The sequence below is a fragment of the Chrysemys picta genome, chromosome 5, assembly GCF_011386835.1.
Source record: "Chrysemys picta bellii isolate R12L10 chromosome 5, ASM1138683v2, whole genome shotgun sequence".
NCBI lineage: Eukaryota > Metazoa > Chordata > Testudines > Emydidae > Chrysemys > Chrysemys picta.
Genome location: NC_088795.1, coordinates 126,530,499 through 126,554,280, shown reverse-complemented (window position 1 = coordinate 126,554,280; position 23,782 = coordinate 126,530,499). Strand labels below are relative to the sequence as shown.

At 38.9% G+C, this 23,782-nt stretch overlaps 1 protein-coding gene across 19 annotated transcripts in view; it reads right to left on the bottom strand.

The window, feature by feature from the left end:
• The window catches only part of FAM53A (family with sequence similarity 53 member A), a 98,028-nt gene that overhangs the window by 58,448 nt on the left and 15,798 nt on the right, over positions 1–23,782 (bottom strand). For 8 of the 19 annotated variants that reach the window (XM_065597152.1, XM_065597145.1, XM_065597160.1 and 5 more), the window contains exons 2-3: positions 8,426–8,674; positions 267–321 (exon numbers count right to left, since the gene is read on the bottom strand). In XM_065597152.1, coding sequence (XP_065453224.1) covers positions 267–321; positions 8,426–8,503 — 133 coding nt within the window. In that variant the 5' untranslated portion in view covers positions 8,504–8,674. Of the gene's footprint in view, positions 1–266; positions 322–5,902; positions 6,007–6,774; positions 6,859–8,425; positions 8,675–9,537; positions 9,649–16,288; positions 16,360–16,477; positions 16,559–19,208; positions 19,346–21,286; positions 21,983–23,782 lie in introns of those variants that run through there. The other 11 variants (XM_065597146.1, XM_065597149.1, XM_065597154.1 and 8 more) reach the window with 9 other exon arrangements.

Here is a 23,782-nt window from a genome sequence, read left to right as displayed (position 1 = left end):
GCCTTGACAGGACAAAACGGTGTACATCACAACAGATATTGAACAAAAACATGTAAGAAGGGTTCTACTATGCAAAGCAGATGACAAGTACAAAAATTAACAACCAGTGATTCCCAGTATTGTTCCAAGACCCACATAAGCCAGGAGGCTCTATAAGAGCATGCTCCAATCCCCTCCACCTTATTTCAATAGAAAGGCTGCTTACTATAACAATTACTTCAGTAAAACACTTATGATTTCAGGGGGGGAACAAACAAAAAACTTACCATTGATTTCGAAAGGGAACAAGCTGCCACTTTTGTTCAGCTTCTCAGATGAGTACTGAAATTAATCAGAAAAAAATTTCAACACCATACAACTATACATGGTGTGAAAGGTAGTGAGCACAAGCCTCAATGAAAATTTAAAATATTGTAGTTCCCAGTTTCCCTATATATATATATATATAATAATTAATGGAATGACCATGTTTCTGGTTGGGAGTCTTAAAAAAACCTATACTCTTCAGTCTAAGTTACTGGTAATTAAAAAAAATTAAGTTTTCATTTTTTGGTACAACACTATACAAGAATCCAAAATATCTTTCAAAAAGCTTTCAAGTATTTCCTGGGTTGCAATATGAACCAAATAAAGTAATTCCAAAGTTGAATGAATCTATCCCTAACTCTCTTTCCCTCCCCCTCCCCCCCCCGCGCAAAAAAATAGAGAGCTTTGGATCTACACCTAAAATTTATTAATCAAAACAGCAGGAAATTGAAATTTAAGAAACTGTTGTCTGAATTTTCATGCTCCTATGGTATTGCAAATTCAGCATACCTGAACAGCTTTACTAAAGCCATTCCAGTCTTAGGTAAACACAAATTTAGACTCAATTAATACATAACTAAGGACTGGATAAACATATTATGGCATTTATAGGAGAAAAATATTTGTTGCCCTTTAAGAGTGTATTTTGCTATGTTTTACTGATCTTTTAGTAGATCTGTGGATTTTGCCCTTTAAAAAGTAGATTTTTCACAATAAATTGTAATGGTTGCCAAAGAATAGCTACAGTTTTTCACACAAATCATTGCAAATATTGATCAGATACATCATGTTAACATGGCTTCTAAGCATGGTTACTATATGTGCATTCTATAAAATCCTTAGAAACAAGTCTCGTGCATAGTAAGGAGAGTTTGTACACGCTGCTTGTCTTCACTACTGGGGAGATCGACACTGCTGCTATTGATGCAAAGTGAAGACCTGCTAAATTGATGGCAGAATGCTCAGGCCAACTCCTGTACTCCAGCTCCACGAGAAGAGTAAGGTAAGTCGACAGGAGAGCGTCTCCCATCAATGCAGGGCAGTAAAGACACCTTGGTAAGTCAACCTAAGCTATATCGACTCCAGTTACTCCAGCTACGTGAATAAATGTATTGTAACTTAAGTTGACTTACCCCGGTAGACAAGGCCTCAATGTTTTTCTCCCAGTTATCATAAATTTAGATGGAAAAGTGACTAGATGTGTGTCAGATATGTAGTGTAGCTTGATATCGAGCCTCCTAATAACTAAAAGGCAAATTAATAACCTTACTAGAACTCAGATTGTTGTAGAGTTTTTCTGGGGATGGGGAGGAAGGACAGATTATTTTAAAAACCTGCCCTTTTTTTAAAAGCTGTTTTTGGACCTTGTTTTCGGTATTAAGCCAAAAAAAAGATAGTATTGTTCAGAGACTTCCTTCCAGATACAAGTTCAGTTTTAAGTAAACATCCTTGGGCAATGGAGCATTTTTGCTGTTTACCACCAAAGTGCAACTGGCAGCTTTAAAACCTTGAACTTCAAATTCACAACTAAGATACTGAGTAGTGCAAGGACAGTTTGCTTTCTTTAAAAAAATCCTACCCCACTACCTACCACACAAAAATGCCTGCATGTTTTATAGACTTTTGTCTATACTTTTTATCCTATATTTTCTATATCTGCAGATGCATTTGGAACTAGCTACTTAATAAAGCACAAAATCTTTTTCCAGAAACAGCAAGAGTCTTAGGACCCCAGGACTAATTTAGGTTTCAAAGTTTTAATCTTGAGACTGGTAGGGAGCATTATGTCATTCATGTTCATCTTGTAAAACTGAATTTTCCCAGTTACATAGTCTATAATTTTATTAATATGTAATATAATCAATTGTGCTAAACTAAGAGTGAGGTGCTCTGTTTTAGCCACTAATTTGAGATAGGAACTCAGACCATTACTGTTTTGAGGAGCAACTGTGACAATATGTGACAAATTTAAAGAGACTTTTAAATAGGTTATTTAAAGACCTCCCCTCCCCCCTCCAAATTCAGATTACCATAGACATTTCAAGTATACTCATTATCAACTGACAACTGTGTGCTAGAGAAAATTACAGAACCAAGTTTTTGGGAAAACCATAGCTCAGGGGAGGAGGGTGTACATACACACAGTTTATAACATATTATATAATGAAAACCAAGGTTTACTTCATGAGTTTCCATCAGCTAACAATTATACCTTTTTGCTTTAAACTGGAAAAAGTATTATCTGTATGCCTTGCAGTGGCATTAAGTAGAATCCCACTGGAAAACTAGAAACAATTTAAGATCTCATTTGGAGAAAATGTCAACCTGTGTCCCAAACCATCCCTTGAAAAATGTCAAGTCAGTGGAATGTACATTCCATTTTTATAAGTACAGTATTTGCATTTTAGGGAAGATTACAAAATTTTATTTTGTGAAGCACAATGCTATGGAAATTCAAACTATTAAGATATGGAAACAAGAATATTTAAATCTTAGAAAACTGTGCATCTACAACCACAAAAAAGGTAAAGGACGGAGATGTAAGTAAATCTTTAAACAGTCTTTTTTTAAAAATGACTAAGAAATCCAAAAAACCTGAATCAATTGGATTAAGGGCTCAAATTTGGACCATATATTTAGAAGGGCCAAAAAACCAATAGCAAATCACAGACTTTATCCCAAATTTCTTGCATGGGCCATCATTAACTGAATGCCCAGATGATTCAAGAGAGATCTGTTAAGAATATATTTAGTTTTAAAATATTTGCAGTCCAGTTATTTGATCAGCTTCATGTTCTAACCACTTGTAAACCAAGCAATCTTAACCAGCCTATTAGATCTTTAACCGTTATAATGTAATTAAGAGGTGGAAAAAACATCTAATACAAATGTCTGGAGAACATGGTGATCATTCTTACACAGTACAATACAGATCAGAGGCCCTGTCTAATAAGTCACAGCTACCTTCATCAGTTCTCTTTCTTTCTCTCCCCTGCAAACAACTCTTCATAGATGGGGGGGAAATGATTCGACTGATTCTTTACAAGCATTCACCTCTGACACCACAAATCACAGGTAAGTTACTTTTTTGCATAAATTACTTGCATTAGTAATTACTGTAATAGCTACTCATTCTTTGCAGACCAGGGTTCAATAATTCTCTCGAAAAAACAAAAACAAAAAAGCCAACATATCATCTAGGAAAGGGAGAAGTAGTCATTGGGTCCTTTGTGGATGCACTAAGATACCACCATGATAAGACCTTTACTGTATGAACCTTCAAATGCACGTGCACTGTCAATGAACCAAGGGATATTTAATTAAGCCATCTCCCAAATCTAGCCTTCAAAGCTTTCCACTGGTGATTGGGTCCAGGAGACCCTTCCACTGCACATTTTTCTATACATACTAGCCTAAGTAGTGCTGGCTCGTTTAAAAGCCTTCTCCTACCTTGGTTATGAGTCCGAAGATATTCACACTCGCCTGTTAATATCCTAAAACCTGAAGTCATAGGTACTGCTATTCAGCATTTCCTTCCTTACTTCACATACCATAGCTCACTTCCATGAAGAAAAAAAAAAAAAAAAAAAAAAGCAGCCCCAACGTGAGAACCATCAGACCAAAAGCAACAGTACCAGCAGACAAAACCTGACGATTCTTACCGGCTTGGATAAACTTATTTTGTATGTCAGCCACATTTGCTCAAGGAAAAAAAGAGTTTACAAAGCTCCCTGGCCAAACCCGCAACCCAAGGGGACTGCAATGTATTTTCAGCACATTCTGTAGATATACTTTCATATCAGTCAGAAATGATCAAGTCTAATTTATAGCTCCAGATATAAAGATCACAGAACCCAGGCAGAGCACGCCTTTCTGACTCACTAGCATGGCCCCTAGTTTTATGGCTTCCCCTTCCTAAAGGACAAAAGGGCGAGACAATAAGACATCAATGCTACTAGTTCCCCTTTTGGCCCTTGAGTCCATGCTCTCTCCTAGCTACTGGAGGAGCTATCTAGTCTTCTCTTGAGTATTCCACTCACCAGTAAATCTACTTCAGGATCCAATTCTTCATACCCAGCACGCCCAAAGTCCTCTTGAAACATGTGATCCGATTTTTAGAAGTGCTGGGCATTGAAAACTATTTCTGTACACAAATCAGTCAGTCTCTGAACCAGAATATTAGTTCCAAAAATTAAGTGGCCAGAATGTCATGACTAATCAAATATCTACCACCTTTTCCAGAATATATGTACGTATATACACACACACACACACACACTTAAAGCACTTTTTTGCTATTTGTCTAAAGAAAGGTTGATTTTTACTGGTTGGTAACCATTAAAACATGTTGATTTAGAACCAATTATAACATTTTACACTAAATTTGGGGTTTTTTTAGTAACCAAGAGGATAAACCACAACTATGCAAATTTATTTAAGCAATCACATAAGCTTAACTTACTTTTTTTTTTAAATATAACATTTGAAAATGGTGACTGATACATTAGGACTGTATAGGGAGCCTGGGTAACTATTTATTATATGATGATTAATTTTTCAGTTGTGATTTGTGTCAAACTCTTTTGGATGGAAATTCAATTAAAATGCACAAGAGCAGCATTATAAATTTTTTTAGCTAAATGAAGCATCTTAAAGATGCTGGATACACAAGAAAGTTTAAATGGAACACATTAATAAAGTTAGCTGATTTATTAAAGGAAGTATTACCTGTAGTTAGTGAACTGATTATTTCTCGCCACTATGTTCAAGATTTTTGAATAGATCTCATCTTTTCACACCTAGTTTTATTTGCATTGAAAGGGGAAAAACAAGTCTTCCAGCTTTTTCAAATCCCAATTGGTTTCTTAACTTGGGATGAACTAGTCACTGACCTGAACTAGTTGAATGAACTGAAATCAAGAAGATATTCTTCTGCACTTGCAGAAGAGATAACTGCTGTCACAAGCTAGGTTAGCACTTCAACAATTTCTGGTGATAGGCGCTTAAGCCAGTGATTTCCACCAGTTCAATGGTTTGACTTTCTTTCAAACTTGGCAGCAAATATATACTACTAAATATCTTTTTAATTTAATTAGGGCTGTGAATTAATTGCAGTTAACTCAAATGATTAATGCAAAACAAATTAATTAGATTAAAATTAGTCTAGACTCATCGCCTTTTTAATCGCACTGTTAAACAGTAATAGAATATCAATTTATTATAAATATTTTTGGAGCTTTTTCTACATTTTCAAATATATGTACTTCAAATACAAAGGGTACAGTGCTCACTTTATATTATTTTTTATTACAAATATTTGCACTGTAAAAAATAGTATTTTTCAATTCACCTCAATTACTATAGTGGAATCTCTATCGTGAAAGTGCAATTTACAAATGTAGATTTTTTTTTAACCTAACTGCACTCAGAAATAAAACAATGTAAAACTTTAGAGCCTACAAGTCAACTAAGTCCTACTTCTTGTTCAGTCAATCGCTAAGACAAACCAGTTTCTTTACATCTACATGAGCTAATGCTGCCCGCTTCTTATTTACAATGTGACCTTACAGAAAAACAAGTCAAACAAACAAAGCACCTTAAAAAAAAGTCATCTGAACATTTCTAAGGATAAAGTTGCTTGGAGGAATCAGACAACGACCAATCTCCATAGAGTAGAGAAGTATCAGGTGGAAGGGAGACCTGAGAAGGTGGAAATGGGTCAAATGTTTAATCTTTTCAGTGTACATCTTGGCCAGTGCTGTTCACTGGAATTTCTAGTGACACGGGCAGAGGGTCAAGATACCACCTGCAGATTAGTCTCTTGTCTATTAAAATCTAGCAGGGATACAATGGGCCCATAATGAATGAAGCTGATCAGCACCTTTTTCAGATACAGTAAAACATGCTAAGAGCAACCACTCATGGGAGTTAGCAGAAGTGGTTGCTTATAAGTAGGGCGACCATATTTCCCTATGCTTAATATGGGACACTTGGTAAAATTACTCCTATTCAAGCGAGTTCAACTGCAATCAATCAGAACTATGCAGTACAAATAATTCAAATTAATATCATGTTGACTGAGCCCATCAAAAAGAAATACTGCATAGTTGGATTCTTTATTTACCTTCTTATCTTTAAGGATTTAGGGTTCACACGGGCAGGGGTGACACACACCCCTATCCTCACGCGAAAAAGTGACACACACTCCTGTACACCTCTCTCACATGGGAGGTGGGGGGGTGACCAACTGACCCAACCCTCCCTGCCCAGTAGTCTCCACCCTCCATGCCTAGCTGGGCCCGCCTCTCCTGGTACCGCATCTTCCTGACTCTATAAGTGGGATGCATGCGGGGTCACATGTCCCCCCCTCCCCGATTTCTGCCAGGGTTCACACCAGAATGTGGCCAGCAGCAGCCTTGCAGAAGGGAAGGGATGGGAGCTGCTTATAGGAGAGGGGGAAAGAATAACCTGGCCCGTTTCTTTGCAGAGCTTATCTCTTCCTGCCCGCTCCTTCCCTGTGTGGCTGGAAGCAGCTTGTTTCTGTTTCATCACCTGCAAGGTGTAAGCGGATTTACAAAACCAAGTTTTGCTTACGGGAACCATCAAGATGTTTAAGTGCCAAAACCGAATAGCCACAATTACTGTAACCCTGGTTCATCCTCCCCATTTCCCCTAGTTCAAACTTGTTAAATGATCCCTCTATACAGAGCTCCACCATTACCTAATATACAAGGCTTGTGAACGTTGCTAGATGCATAGCACTGTCATCCACAGACCAGATACAGCCCTTGAAGCAGAGTATATGCTTCTCTACTCAACCCCTACAAGTGTATCCCTACTCCTAAATCTTCAGTGAGTACACCAGTAAGAGTGAAAAGCTAGCTCAGTCTTCAAACTCATGCAACCCTTAGTATTTCTGATGAAGTTGTCCATGGCAGTCACCCTCTAGAATTTATTTCTCACAGAGCAAAGCACCATCAAATGATAGCTACTAGCCAAGGAGTCAAACCAATGTGCTAAAAATGAAAGTGTAGCACAGCGGTGGGCAAACTGGGGACAAGGAGCAGGGGGCGGTTGGTTGGGGTGGAGATTCTGGGGGGACGGGATAGGTGTGGGAGTCCCAGGGGGCCTGTAAGGGGGTGTGGGTGTGGATAGGAGTCAGGGCAGGCAGGGGACAGGGAGGGTTGGGTAGGGGGGGGTAGTTAGGGACGGGGGGGGTCAGGGAACAAGGAGCAGGGGGGGTTGGATGGGTCAGGAATTCTGAGGGGGCAGGGGCCAGGCTGTTTGGGGAGGCACAGCCTTCCCTACCCTGCCCTCCATACAGGTTTGCAACCCTGATGTGGCCCTTGGGCCAAAAAAAAGTTTGCACACCCCTGGTGTAGCAGATTGCCCCCACTCAAAGACATACCATAATTCACCACAAAGCTGTGTGTTCTACACATCTTAAAAACAAAACAACAAAAGTTTGCTGCTTTATAGTTCCTGCAGTAGAACTAGGTGAATAAATGAAGGTCGCAATTGGGGCATCTCTGCTGCAAGGAAAGCATCTACTATCTTTGCAGACAAAACATTCTAGCATTTCATCATATCTTCTCAAGGCCCACCATAAGCACATAACCATGCCTTCTAACTAGCATTCATATTACTTGAGAAAGTTCTCTGAATAAATGAGGCAAACAAAATTTAAGGGGCAAATTTTTACAGAAATTTAAAAATAAGATTCTCCTGATCTACAATGCACCACTTACCATTCTTGCTTCCCTCTAACCTCAAGCAAGTTACACACAAAACATATACACTAAGAGAACCTTAAAAGTGGCAAAGTCAAGCACTCAAAATGTTAGGAAACAGAATTACGGCTGCCTGTGCAACCTCAATTTGGCTCCCTTGCACATATGCATTATGATACAGTCTTCAGCTACATGACTACATATTCTTTTTCCACAGGACCCCTGCTTCACTTCCCTCCTACATTTAGGAACCCTCACCCATTGTCCCAACATAAATCCATAATTTAATTCATTCCTCCATTCTTGGCTTTAGTGTGTATTTTATGAATGCTGCCTCTTTACTACCTACTACTTCAACAAGCTTACACGGTAGTTTGGCATGTCCTTACCAGGTGAATATTGTATGTTTTACATGTCAGATCGTCCAAGCTCTGGTTCTGCAGCTTTTCCGTTATTAGTGTTACCATGGTAGTTGTCCCTTTGCCACTGCTCACACTGAGAAGTGTTGGAGGCTCCTCTGTGTCCTGTTTCAGTATTCGTGAGCCATTTCTGGTTCTGTTCTAAATCTCAAGATTTATGCTTCCATCTTACTGCCAAAGTTTATATCCAAAGGCCTTCAGTGTATCATGTCTGCTTTTCTGTAAAGTTGGAAGGGAGGAAGGGAAAAAAAAAAAAAAAAAAAAGTCAGCTTTGTACCCAACAAATTCTTTACAATAACTGGATTTATACTTAAGGACCTTTCACATATAGCCAAAGATGTTAGTACCCCCAAATTTATCTTGCATTTTTTTCCCCTTGCCTCACAGATTACAGGTCTCATTTCACGAAGTATGGCTCCTACTGCTGTTATACTGATCACTGACAATTACCACCACAAAGGCGGAAGTCACATCTCAGTAATTTTGCTTGTCAGCCCTTATTTTTCTCTCTTCCCACAAGACATTCTATATAGCAACCAGTATGCTCTATCGAAAGACTCCTTTCTCTCATTTAAAAAAAAAAAAAAAAAAAAAAAAAAAAAAATCACTAAAGCAAAATTAGTGACAGGTGTGTGTAGAAAAGCAAGTTTATATAAGAGGAAGGACAAACAAATGTAGAATCTTGTTTCGTAAAACAGGAAAGATCTTCAGGCTATTCAACATAATGGATATTATGTTTCCCAAATAGGCCCCTCTGGCAGCTCTAGCTGAAAGATTTGTATGTGTATGAACAGAATGGGATAGAGGTTTTTTTGAATACATTTTCTGCTTCCCTATATTTCTAGGTACATATGTATAGAGACCAATAACGCTTATAAAAATGTATATTTAACGATTATAATTACTGATCTTCAGCTAAAATTGGATCTTAGAGTTGTAAAACAGAAAGCTGACTGAAAGGTAAACGTGCATTCTAAATACACATTTTAAAGTGAAGATAACATTTCCTTGGTGAGCAATAAAGAGAAACCAACAGTAAGCTCACTGCTGTGCATGCTGTGCCCTGGTCAGCCCTTACCTACCTTTATTTTTGCTATTCCTACTATCACCATTGCCCAGAAAGTAACCTCTCTTTCATCAGGCCTCTTCTTCGAAGATCATTAGCTACCTACTTACATCAAGAACAGTCTTACCAAAGCCACCCCCCCATCATATTTGCTCATTTTCTCTAACTCTCCTCTTGTTCCTTGCACTTCTCCATGCAATGATGTAAATCTCTCTTCTTTTTTGGTTTTCCATCTTCTACCTTAGACCCCTCTAGGCTTCCAAAATCACTTCTACCTTTGTCTCAGCAATAATTTCTCTACACCCAACCTTCAGTGAACTTTTGTCCCCTATCTTAGCTTACTTATTTCAGACTGTCCGCTTTTAAATGTAGGGACACATCACACTGCCTTTGTAAACACATCATGTAAATTTATAGTACCAAATAAAAATGATTAATAAGTGAGACTGATTCACTTTAAACCATGTGCTTTGTGAAGCATCAGGAAGAGATGCTACACTTGCATTTATACAAAACTAGAACAGAGAGCTATTTATACCCAAGCACATATTCAGAGATGCAAGTCAAATGTAAAGTAACCAAAGACTGTTTACTCTTCAAAATTGTTTTGCAATGTTGGGAATGGCCAAACAGGAAGAGACGCAACAAATTAAAAGAGGCACCAAACCATCAACAAGTTTTGTTTGCATTCAACAGGATACTTTTTAAAAAAAATGTTTATATTTGAATTTGTGATAAAGAGACAAGGTGGGTGAGGTAATATCTTTTATTGGACCAACTTCTATTGGTGAGAGAGACAAGCTTACACAGAGCTCTTCTTCAGGTCTGGGAAACGTACTCAGAATGTCACAGCTAAATACAAAATGGAGCAGATTGAAATGTGTGTTAACCATGTATGGTAAACAATCTGTTCCATTTTGTATTTAGCTGTGACACTCTGAGTACGTTTCCCAGACCTGAAGAAGAGCTCTGTGTAAGCTCAAAAGCTTGTCTCGCCCACCCATAGAAGCTGATCCAATAAAAGACAATACCTCACCTACCTTGTCTCTAACCGACCGACACAGCAACAACACTGCATACAATTTGTGATAAAAACAGATTAATCTAAGGAATATTGGAAAATAAGTGATTGTTTGTAATATAAACTTACAAAATATACTTCAACATATTGTATTTATATTTTAAATATGTCCGGTATTTTCCACATATACTAATCAGTTTCTTAAATAACTGCTAATAGTAAGCCAGAGGTTATTTGGGTACATGATTTAAGTTAAAGCCATTTAAAACCTAGGTATTACCCATACAATACTGCCTAATTATCTTTAAACCGGTCACCTAGACGTACATCCTGAGAATATAATTCCATATTATAGCCCTACATAACAGCAGATCTCTTTGGAAACAGTAAAATTGCTGGGATAATATAAATATGCTGCTGTCACTCTTCCTGCCCCTCACTCCACTCTGATTTTACTTGCCATGAAGTAGGTATTGTTTAGGATAACACTTGGATGCTTCCTAGGAGCACTAAAGCTTCATTGGTCTGTTTCTACAGAAATGCAAGCTAAAAGCACAATGCTGTCTTCGTTTATAAGCACCCAAGACTCAAAACGTTTGCCAATGCCTCTCCTGAAATCCAATCAAATCTCTGAATCAGAAATTGAAAAAAACTCCTACAGAGCACTGATGCACTCATCACTAAGAAGAGTGTGGTGTTGTTTTTTAAAAAAAGTAAAGTGTCTGCCATACCATACAACACAACTTAAGGCTGCTTTCATATTCTGTTCTTATATCTATAAATGCATGCACACAGCCAAATGTTATGCACAGGCAACCTGACTGACTTCACTGGAAGTAAGTAGGCATAACCAAGAAAAGGAGTCTGTCTCAAAGTCTAGAAAGCTGTAGCATTTTATCTGAAGTTGGGTTTTGCCATTTACTATGCGTCCATCAATTCAGAGGAGGAGTATATGTTATTAAAAGATATTTCATTTTGACATATTAATGCAAAGGCTTTCAGATTAAGAAACTATCATAGGACAATTACTCCAGAAGGGCAGCCACCAACTCCTGCTAAGCTTTTCAGCTGCAGTTTCATTCCACCTCCTTTCCCTTTTCTTCTGTAAGTAGAGTCGTGCAAAAACTTACAAAATCGTCTGCTTAGAAAGGACAGGTAGGCAAATCCAATCAAACTAGCAGAGAAAAAAGTGACTGATGATACACAAAGGAACATTTACATAATGGATATAGAAAGTACCAGCTAGAACAAGACTATATACTAAAGGTTTTTCTTTGCATCATATTGTAGAATCTTAAACCTTAGTTCAATTAATGCATCTTATTATGCAAAGTAAGTGGAGTGGATAAGGCTATTGGATACTAATTTTTAATCAATTGGACATTCCAGACCACAACTTAAATCGAGAAAAAGAATTCTTGAACTAGCATGGCACACTATTTCAAACTCAGATTAAGCAACCTGCCATCAGGGAGCTGTCACCTTTATTAGTTCCAGATAATCACAAAGATGGATAAGTTACCGCCCCCCCCCTTTTTTTTTTTTTAAGTGGAGACTCATTAAGGCAATTTTCTGCTACTGGGCAATTTACACGGTTTATATTTTCCTCCATATGTACTGTCATTACTGTACATGTACATTCATAAGACTGAACCACAAGCATAGGTCTAGTTTGTATCTTCCCTCCTTCTCCCCCCACCCACTCCTTCACCCAAAGCTGATCCTACTGGGAAATTCAAAGTGAGACTTTAAAAAGAGACCCATGTTCAATACAGTTACCTGTGAGAAGTTACTAGGTTTACCAAAGCTGTGGAAGATAGAGTATGTACTACAAAGATAAATTACATTAGTCAGACTAATTTGTTTAACTTTCTACTAGATTTCAGCTCCTGTCATTCCTGTTGGGAAATCCCAGCTTTCAGCACTTCGTAATCACAGAGTGAGAGACTGCAGTGGACATCTCAGTGTGGTTACGACAGCACTCAGACCACTGCTAAAAATTAAAAGTTTTCTTATAGAGGTAACTATTTTGAGGTAACCTGCATGTTAACTGACGTGTTCTCATACATAGGCATCCACAGTTCTTTATACCATTCATCGATTAGAGCGGTTCACTCCACCAAAAATTCAACAATTTTTCTTTCCCCGTTTCAATTCAGACCTTCCCCTTTGCTGGACAAACTACAGCACAGCGCTCTAATCCCAGTCTGCTTTGTCACTTCTTATACGGGCTACTGAGTCAGAATGCTAATGCCTCGGAAAAAACTAAATTGTTCAAGCTACCGATGGAGTAGTTTCTTCTTAAGCTTGCCAGTTAGTAGTTAGTTTATGCCATTAAGTATGAGTTTCTCTCTCTCTCTTCTAAAAGAAAAAGAAATCCTCCTAAAACATTACTGTAGATGGTCTCAATTTATACCGATAGACCATCTACCTAAATTGATACTTTTTTAATCCTACCAAAATCAGCCTCAATATCTTGTGGCAGCAAGTTCCACGGGTTACTATGAGTTACACTTAAAACAAACAAACAAAAAAAACCCACACAACCTATTTCCTCATATCTGTTTCAAATTTTGTGCTTTTAAAGTCTCTAGATGTGCCCCCCAATCTATTGTTAAGCCATCGGTAACTACAATCCTGGTTGGTGGAGGATAAGCAAAGGATACACCCTTCCATACATTGTTCTGATCTGCCCACCACTCTAGGGACTCCAGAACTGCTGAAGGTACTCAGACTAGGCTGTTGAAACGTTTCCCAAATCATCAATTTTTGAATTTCAGCCATCCTTGCAGAGTACGGAAATGCAATCTCACATGCTGAACTACATAAGTACATGAAGCCATGAGGGCTAGCAATGTCAAGCATACCCAGTGGTTGAGAGGTGAAGATTTCAGACACGGATATAGGCAGCGAATTGTCTGAAATGACTTGTGTGAGAGAAAGGCCCTCGCACTTAGTCTAGTAGGGCCCCAATGAAATCCATTTTTTGTTTTGGAATTAATGTGGACTTCCCTTTGTTCAAAATCAGCCTCAGCCAATCAAAGAGACAGTATGAACCGGACTTGATGGTGAACTTGGTCTTTGGACTTGCCCCTCGCTAGCCAATCATCCAGATAAGGGATGATGTGAATCCCTGTTTTCCTGACATAGACTGCTGTTACAATTATGCATTTGGTAGATACACACAAGGTTGAGGGCAAGCCAAAGGGAGTACTGTGTATAGATAATGTAGTGGTGGGTCAACAAATCTCAGAAACTTCCTGGGGCTTCACATAACTGATACATGAAAGCAGTGTTCTTGAAGATCGAGGGCAGCAAGCAAGTCATTGTGATCCAATGCAGGAAGAATTAGAGCTAGGGTTTCCATGTGGAATTTCATATTTGATAGAATGTTGAGACTTCAAAAGGTCAACAATACGTCTGACCCCTCCCTTGAGCTTGCGAATCAGGAAGTAATGGGAGTAGAATCCCTTTCCCCAAATGATGAAGGGCAACATTTTCTATGATTCCCAAACCTGAGTCTTAAATCTGCTGAAGAAGCAGTAACTTATGAGAAGTATCCCTCAAAAGGGATGGGGCAAGGGAGGAGATGGTTTAGGAACTGGATGGCATATCCTGATCCCACAGCTCTCAGAACACATTTGTCTGTGGTTATTGTTTCCCCAAGCCTTGTAGTAGTGGAACAGCCTGTCCCCAAACAGGAAGATACGGTCAGGGAAGTTGTTGACAAGTAGTAGCTGACCTCAAGAGAAGAGTTAAATTGACTACTAGCTCAAAGCTAACGAAGAATAATATGGTTGGTTTCCCAGAGGGCCTTCTTCTCTGTGACTTGCGTTTCCTTTTGGAGACATCTTGTTGCCTAACAAGAGAAGTTGGCTGTCTGAAATACTCCTGGGAGTATTGATGATACAGTCGTTGCTGTCCACTCTTAATAGCTGGGGTATAAACTCCCAATGTGCACTAAGTGGTTCAAGTGTCCTTAAAAGAATGCAGTGTTCCACTATTTTTCTTTTCGGAAAACAAGAACAGGCCATCAAAAGGTAAGGCTTCTATATTTTGTTGGACCATGAGAGCTACCCCAAAGTTCTGAACCCAAGAAGCTTCTCTCATTGTTACAGCTGAGGCCATAATCCTGAAGGAAGCATCTGCTACATCAAGTGCTGATTGCAGTGACATCTTACCTGCAAACCTGGACATCCTATTCCAATTTACAAAATCATATTTAGATAACACCTGCTGATTTGCAGTGTGCATCTGTAACAATGAGGTAAAATAAATCTCTCTCCCCATTAAATCTAATCTCAGACTTTGTCTTTAGGTGTTGCCTTGTACCTTCCCTTGTCAAACTCATTTGCAACCATTACAATAAGAGTTATGGTCTCAATGGAAGTAGAAACGCTCAAATCATTGCATACGTACATAGTACCACTTATCCGTATGCCCTACTGTGGGAGATAAGGAAGCAGAGGTATGCCACAAGGACTTTGCAAGCTCCAAAACAGCATCATTTATAGGGAGAGCTACCCTCACCAGGAATGAAGAATGTCTACCAATTCATAGGTATTCTCTGGGACAAACTCGGCTTGGATACCCAAGGCATCCCAAAGGTCCCAGGGAGGCCTCCGCTGAAATGAACATGGTACAGGACACCAGTATGTACTGGGCCAAGAATCTCTCCCCCTATTGGAACTGTGCCAGTCCTCGTACCCACAGTGGATACCCCAGAGACCTAGAAGACTTCCAACACTGTTTTTTGGAAGGAGGCAGATAGATGACAACTCTGAGCCTGAGGAACCATTCAAATAATCTGCAGGCAAGGCAGGTGCTACCCTGGGGAGCCAGAAAGCATTCAGACTGCCTTAGGTACAGTAAGAATCCCACAGTGCTCAGAACAGTACAGTAGCCAAACCTGTGAGTACCAGTTGCAATACTGATGTGGGACTAATGCTCAGGACCAGAATGGCCATCAGTGCTGAGTAGGTCTGTACCGAATCTGAAGAACTGGTCTGTACCAAAAGTGTAGAAGCTGTGATTGTCATCAGGGCTGAACAGGATATCAGTTCCGACAAAAGATATCTCAGTGCTGATAATCGGACTGGATTCAGTTCTGTAACATGATTCTTAATTGGTGCTGCGGAAGACACCAGAAACAGCCTGTAGTCTGAAGTAGCCAACCCAGATGGTCCTGGGGTCACAGAAGTCACCACCACACCTGAGGACTGCAGTATCAGAAGGAGTGTATGACAGAGAGGCAGAGTAAATCCACTGCTTCGTGGGGTCGATATAGTCAGTGCCAAGACTGAGGTAATCAGAACCGGATGCAACAGACATCCCACATTTCAAGGTTTCCCCTCTTTCCTCTATACCAGGAATTTTATACACAGAATAAAGAAGTTCCAAGCATACAGTAGGAGCCATAATCTCAGTACAACCTGAAGAAAATGCCTCCAAAGGTTATCTGTCAAGGCTATACATATAGACAGATTCTGTCCTCAGACTATTTAATAAAGGAAAGCAAGCTTCAGAATATACTGTTTACTATGACTGTCAACAAAAGCTCCTTTTAATCTTTTTTTGCACCACAGATCTCAAGAAGCGAGATATGATTCACATCAGATCTGGTCACCACTGATCACAGCTCCTACAGCTAAGGGAGAAACATTTGTCATGGCATAACTTCTCCCAGTTTTGTGCTCGCTAGTGTGATCTTCATAACCAAAACTGAAGAAAGAATATTTGAAGTCACCTTTGCAATGTAGACAACTTGTTGAGAATGAACTTCAAAGAAGCTCCTCTACATCCTAGTGCCTGCAGTGACTGATAAACAAAAACAGAAAGATGAAAAAGACAAATCCTTTCTTTGTATCACCTTTGAGTGTTACCCAGACAAGCTATAGCAGTCCTTATTTCCACCATTTTCCACAAGATTTCTTACCAACAGTCTCAGCAAGACTCAGTTCATCCAGGAAGTAACCTCTAGGTTTCTTCAGGTACTTCAGGAAATGCTTATCTTTTGATAGTCTGAGGAAAAGGAGAATTTGCTGAAGATTCAGACTTTGGATTAGGATAACAAGGGTCTCCAACTCTTATCTCCACTTCAGCAAATCGAAGCAGCCAGTCGCCCCATTGGTCTGGATTCCAGATCTAGACTTTACTTTACCAGCAGACTCCAACAACAGATCCTTGATTGTGTATCCCTAGGCTTTGAGAGGCTGCCTGGACACATCAACAAGTAATGCACCAAGTAGAACATCTCAGATTACTACCCTGCTTCCACCTACCTGCCCTCTCCCCACAACCCCCCAGTCTTGCTTTACTCCTACAACCATGTAAGAAGCCATCTGGTATTAATTGCTAAAGTTATAAATTTATGTTTTATGCCATCGGAAAAGTGGTATTCCAAACCAGTTATCACAGAGAAGCCATTATGTGCTAGTTCCTTCTCTTCAAAGAGAGCAGCTTCCAAATTCATATCAGAATTTCAGTGAAAGAGATATCAAGATGGTAACCAAAATATGTTTTTATAAACTCAAAAAGCTCATGGCCTGGCAGGATTAAAATTCCAAAGTACTTTAAGTTTAGCCCTGGGGTATTCAGGACACAACAAACAAAACCAAAAAAACAAAAAAAGAGTCAGTTCCTTGGACCAGTATGGTTTTTTGGTTCAAGTCTAAGACTGACTACAGAAGTTCGAGACCTATGTAGTTTTCGATCCCTAATTGTCATTTTCTAATGAAGCCTTTACTACTACTATTACTATAATATTATTAGATTAGTACATTTCCAGTATTTAGTTCTGGGGCCAAAGTACCAGAGAAGTACTACTGCTACACCAGGGGCATGATTCTCATGAACCACCAGGTCTAGAAGTACTATTGGGATCTTTATTTAATATGGGAAAGTCTCCCCCCTCCCCCCCCAAATAGTTTTTCTCCTTTTACGAGACAGAACTTCATTTCAGAAAGCAGTGGGACAGAACTGATGTCCTATCCATAGTTAAAAACAAGGTTTGTAGGCTCTATTTGTGCTGACCAGATATAGTGTTTAACATCTAGCTAGCAAATCCTACTTAAGCAGCAGTTACTGTTTCCCTGGCATGCACAAACACTGTATAAAAAAATTACACAAACATAGTAATCAAAAACTAGGAACTGAACCAAAAAATACAAGGAATCTAACAAAACATTTACGTTCCAAGGGTCTTCAGCTAAGAGAATTACAGTGACCTTAGCTACAAAAAGCTTCGCCAATTCTCCACACAATGCTTTCCAAAACATGCCACAGAATTCTAAGTTTCTATGCAGTGTTCAGCTAGGTATGCTATACATTAGAAGGGGAGTGGGGAGAAAAAAAGATTTATAAATATTTGAAGAGACATTTTGTTTGTATGAAGTGAGAAATACTGAGTTTAATTTTCAGACAATATCAAGACTGGAGAAGCACAAAGCATGTGAATGACTTCAGAAGTAGGTCGACAATAGAAGAAGATCTCAATTGCTCTACAAAATTCCCTGTTATCCAGTGGGTCAGCTACACTAGATTTGAAGAACTAAGACTCGGGGGTCATTAGCTCCGAAAAAAAGGGATGAAGAGAATACATTAAGTGCACCTTTGAGCGCTAGACTCAGCCAAGTTGCCATGGAATCCAGAACCTATAAAGACTGCTAGGCCAAGACCCATTTCCTGTAGCAGAGGAAAGTCTGATCCTAGATCTTCACCAACCAATAGCAACAGATTGTCCACTCCAGCAACTGGAGAAAAGCAGCACAAAAAATACACCCAAATTAGAGATTACATCCTACACAGATTGGCAACTGCTTACCTACCTCCCACAGTCTGGATGGGAGAGTCTGCCTGCAAGAGAACAAAGCCTGTACCACCACACACAGGTTCACGGTACTGCTGTACTCAATAGGAGCTGGTGTTTTCTGACCTGGCCTTTGTACTCAAAGGGAGTGAAGTGCATAAGATCAGAAGACAGTGCCAGAGAACCATGCCACTAAGCCTCACCCAAAGCCTTCTGTGTTAGACAGGGAAAACCTACAAGTGGATGGAGCGGGGGAGGGGGGGAGAGGGGAGAAGAGAGAAAAAATTATAAATTTTAAACCGAACCAAAGAGCATCCAGAAAGACAGCTTCCTGGCAGTGGAGGCAGCCAACAAACCCCTCATGTAGGAGAAGTGCCACAAGAGAAGGCTGGTCTGTTTTTTAACCCATCTCCCCCTTCTGTAAAGGAGGCATAAAACCCACTGCCTGTACTGGCACAGGAGTCTGAGCAAAAACTCAGAATCTTACATGGAAACTGAAATATTTCAGTACAGTCAGAAGATTTTTAAAGTGTTCCTCAATATATTATTGCTTACTAAAAGTTCTATTCTTTATTTCTTCAGGCCACTGTCACAGATATAGCAATTCTTCCTAGGAGGATCACTCCCCTCAAGTTATTTTATAAGGTGGGACACAATCCTTTTTTTAATAGCACTAAACGGGCAAATTCAAAACCAATAAATGTAAATAAACGAGGAGTCCGACTGTGGAACTAATTGCTATAGGAAGTCATTAGCAAGGTTCAAAAGAAGTTGGACATTTATATGGATATCAAGACTATCCAAAAGGTATAATTAGTGATAATTTTGGAAGAGATATTAAGCATCATTCTGCACTTACAGACCAGGATGAAACACACCACCAAGATCAGATGTGACTATCCCACATCTTCATACTGCTGGGTTCTTGCATCTTCGTCTGAAACAGTGGTTCTCAACCTTTTGGGGCTCAGGACCCTTTTGTAAACCTTGATGGCCTGTCATGACCCAATTAATAGCTTTAGTATAAAAAACATCTGGTTTACTAAGTATTTTTTTTACCCATGATATAATATACACATTAACTTAGTAAGTACTAGATAAGTACACCATGTAACCCAGGGGTTCTCAAACTGGGGGTCGGGACCCCTCAGGGGGTCACAAGGTGTCAGCCTCCACTCCAAACCCTGCTTTGCTTCCAGCATTTATAATGGTGTTAAATAGATTTAAAAAGTGGTTTTAATTTATAAGGTGTGGGGGGGTCACACTCAGAGGCTTGCTATATGAAAGGGGTCACCAATACAGAAGTTTGAGAACCACTGATGTAACCCAATAAGTACATTTAGGTGACCACTCGTTGAGAAAACCTGACCTGAAACATATGGTACTGGCCACTGTCAGAGAGAACACTAAACCAGATGAACCTTAGAGGCCTGATCCAATACGTAAACTCCTATATTACCTCTGTTCTCTTCCTTAAAAAAAAAAAAAAAAAAAAAAAAACTATGAACACACTAGTGACTTTTTAAAAGTCTACTTACAGCATCTAGACACAACTGTACCTGCAAAGGATAAATCCAGTTCCATATGTGCCTGCTATTGACATCAACTGCAGAAAACCTGGAGAAATAGCTTTTTGGAGGTTCTTTCTCCACCAAATCTGAATAAAGATTTCTCCCACATAGTGTTACTGAACTAAACTGGTGCATAACTACACCATATCCTTTAATATTGTGCTATAAAGTCTGGTCTAGTAAGGCTTTCATACGTTGCTTTTACCATTATTGGAATTAGCTTTACAAGTTTGGAACTCAAGGAGTTTGGGCAGTGACTACTGATCCATTCTGTTAAGTCTCTCCATATACACATATTTCAAGGAAAATAGAGTCCTAGGCAGTTTACTGAAATATTTTAGTTGCCTAAAATATGTTTTGGGTTTTTAAAAAGTACTTGGCTAGACAGCCACCAGCTAATTTTAACTATTAAAAACTCTTCTTCAAAATTACATGAATCAGATAACAGCTAATTAAGTTTAGGAACAAGCCATCATAGGAGCAGATTTATTTAATTTCATCTGAACACACCCTCTTTTTATGAGCATGTGCCATTTAAAACAGAATGAAATAACTGTTCAAACAATTTAAGTCTCTCTAACAAGACACAAAACAAAGATTCCTGGGGGAAAACTGACATGAAACTCATAATTCATTAGGAATAAGAATTTCTACACATTAAACACTGACAGAATAATAGTGCCCTAAGCCCCTGAAGGTTTTACTGTACTCTTCAGAGAGGCTAGTGCTCGGGGACCTGAAGCAGAGAGTACAAAGATGTAGCCCAGCTGGCTATGACACTCCAATGACCCTTCACTGCACTCAAGTGGTGGTGGGGAAACAGGGAGAGGAGAGAAGAAAAACCTGAGAACAGACTAAGGCCAGCTGCACTGCTGGTCCCATCCCTCAAAGAGAGTTTTCTAGATGTTCTTTCTTCAGAAAAAAGTTTGTTTTAATTAACATTTAGAATAGAAAGTAAGATAAAACAGCGCATAGTGAAACCACAGGACAAACTAGCTGAGCCTTATAAAGGGAAATCCACGTCTCTGTGGATTAGAAACAAGTAGATAAAAATTATTTAGCCCTTCAAAAGGTTTCTAAATATAGTCCCACACAAGAGGTTAAAAAGGAATCTTATTAACTACAGAGTGACAAGTCCTGTTATAGTTTAAAACTGGTTAAAAGACCAGAAGCAACAGAGTAGGAATAAACAGCCAAACTCTCACCATGGAAAGCGGTTAATAATGGGATACCCCACAGGTGAGTTAAGGTTGGTGTTCTCTGTATTGATTAATAACCTGAAAAAGGATGAATAATGAAGTGGCAAACAGTTTTTTTTTTAACACTTAAAAACAAAGAAGAAATAAAAAAAACTGTAAAAACCTACCAAGATCAGATGTTTTTCCAGAAGATCTGCTTTAGGAATTATTTTGGGGAAGTTCCATGGCCTGTGTTATATAGGAGGTCATGCTAGATAATCACAAGGGTCTTCTCTAGCTTTGGAATCTATGACTTTAGTATGGATTGTAAGGATCTTCAAAAAGTCCCAACAAAAACAACTCGTGAAGTTAGGGATCCACAAGGCCAATCTAGTAGAAACTGGAAGGAATAATTTCAGCTACTTTTATACAGTTATTGGTTCTGAGTTTAAGAAAGGGAGCTATTTATGTAGACAATTCAGTAGGCAGTAATGGTTACAGCAAATAAAGAGAGAAAATATATATGCATAGATTCCAAAATTGACTGCAAAGATTACAAAGGGATCTCACAAAACTGGACGACAGGGCAACAAAATGGCAGATGAAATTCAATGTTGATAAATGCAAAGTAATGCACACTGGAAAACATAATCCCAACTATACATACAAAATTATAATGTGCAATTTAGCTGTTACCACTCAAGAAAGAGTCACTGTGGATAGTCCTTTGAATGTCTGCTCAAGATGCAGCACTAATCAAAAAAGCTAACAATGTTAGGAACCATTCGGAAAGGGATAGATCAGACAGAAAATATCATGCCACTAAATAAATCCATCGTATGTCCACACTTGGAATACTTCTTGCAGTTCTTGTCGTCCCATCTTAAAAAAAAAAAAGGATATATTAGATTTTGAAAAAGTACAGAGAAGGTGAACAAAAATTATTAGAGGCATTGAACAGTCTTCATATGAGGAAAGATTAAAAAGACAGACTGTTCATCTTAGAAAAGAGATGACTATGAGTAGGTATGATAGAAGCCTATAAAATCATGAATGGTATTGAGAAAGTGAAAGAGGAAGTATTATTTACCCCTTCACATAATGCAAGAACCAAGGGTGTCACAATGAAATTAATAGGTACAGTAAAAGCTGTGTCATGCAGCCCTGCACCAACAGAAAGCTCTATAAATGACATTTCTTATCTTCATAGAAAGTCTGATTTATAGTCCGGCCAATGGGAGCTGCTGGGCCAGACTATGAGTTAAAAAAAGCTTTTACTGTAGTAGGTTTAACAAACATAAGGAAGCACTTCAACATAGTTAACCTGTAGAACTTGTTGTCAGGGGATGCTATGAAGGCCAAAAGTATAACTGGGTTAAAAAAAGAATTAGAGAAGTTCACGGAGGATAGGTCCATCAATGGCTATTAGCACAAAGTAGTCAGGGACATAACCCCGTGCTCTAGTTATCCCTAAATATCTGACTGCCAGAAGCTGGAATTGGATGACAGGGATGGATAACTCAACAAGTTGCCTAGGTTTGTTCATTTCCTCTGAAGCATCTGGCCCTGACCTGTCAGAAGACAGGCTACTCAGCTAGATGGACCATTGGTCTGATCCAGTATGGCCATTCTTATGTAACATATAATAAAATGCATTTACCAAGTACCTTTGACCACCTCACCTACTCTGCCCACTGACCCTTCTCCCAAGGACGATTCTAACATTCCACACTTCTCAAAAGCTTCAAACAGCTGTTCTGGTTACATAAATAAGCCTTCCTGAAAAGTTGTTTTTTTCTTACTCTCCCTAAAAGTGAAATTTGCCTGTTTAAGGCCTCAGGCCAGGTGGAAAACGTTCAGCTTAAGGTCTGATACGTCATGACCTTGTGTGGCTCCAAAAAGGAGCTTTATATACCTCTAACCATGGAAGCGCCCATAATATTTGACTGTGTGTGTCATGGAAAGCTATTAAGTGATTTTGTAAGTTTTAAAAATCTGTTATTTCCCCTTCAGTCCTGTACAGTCAGACCTCTGCATTTTAAGGCACTTGGCTTTATGGATAGAGAGATTCAAAATTTCACTGGAATCATTTTAAGACTAGTTTATTTCTACAGTAGTTAAATATTGTACATTAGTGGTTTTGTCAGCCTTATTCTTCAGGGCAAATCTGAATTTTTCCCTCCCACGGTATAGTTCTATTCAATTTAATGCAATAAAGAAAGTTTACACATCCTCCTCTGAAGGATCCAGATTTAGCTTCTACCTCTAGAAAGAGGATCATAGCCTGGTATCTTCACAGTCAATATGGTAGTCCTTATGTTCAATGCACCACTTTGTCACCAGAGGGTTTTTGTTTATTTTAAAACAAACACACACACACACACTAAAGTGTCCCCCAAAACACCTTCAATATATTTAACAGAAAAGCCAACAAGAGAAAAAATTATGTGAGAACAAATGGATATAGGATTAGTTATGTAAGTGAACTCTACAGGCATACGCGTGTCATTTAAAAAGGCTTTTTGCTGTATCATCTATCTTGAAAGTGCACAAAACAGATACAAGATACAGTGCACAACAGACAAGACAGCTCCATTCTGCAGCCCAAACTTACTCTCAATCAAGACTAAACATATGTAGCAGCTTATTACTAACAGTAAACTTTCAAAAAGAAAGTGTGAACT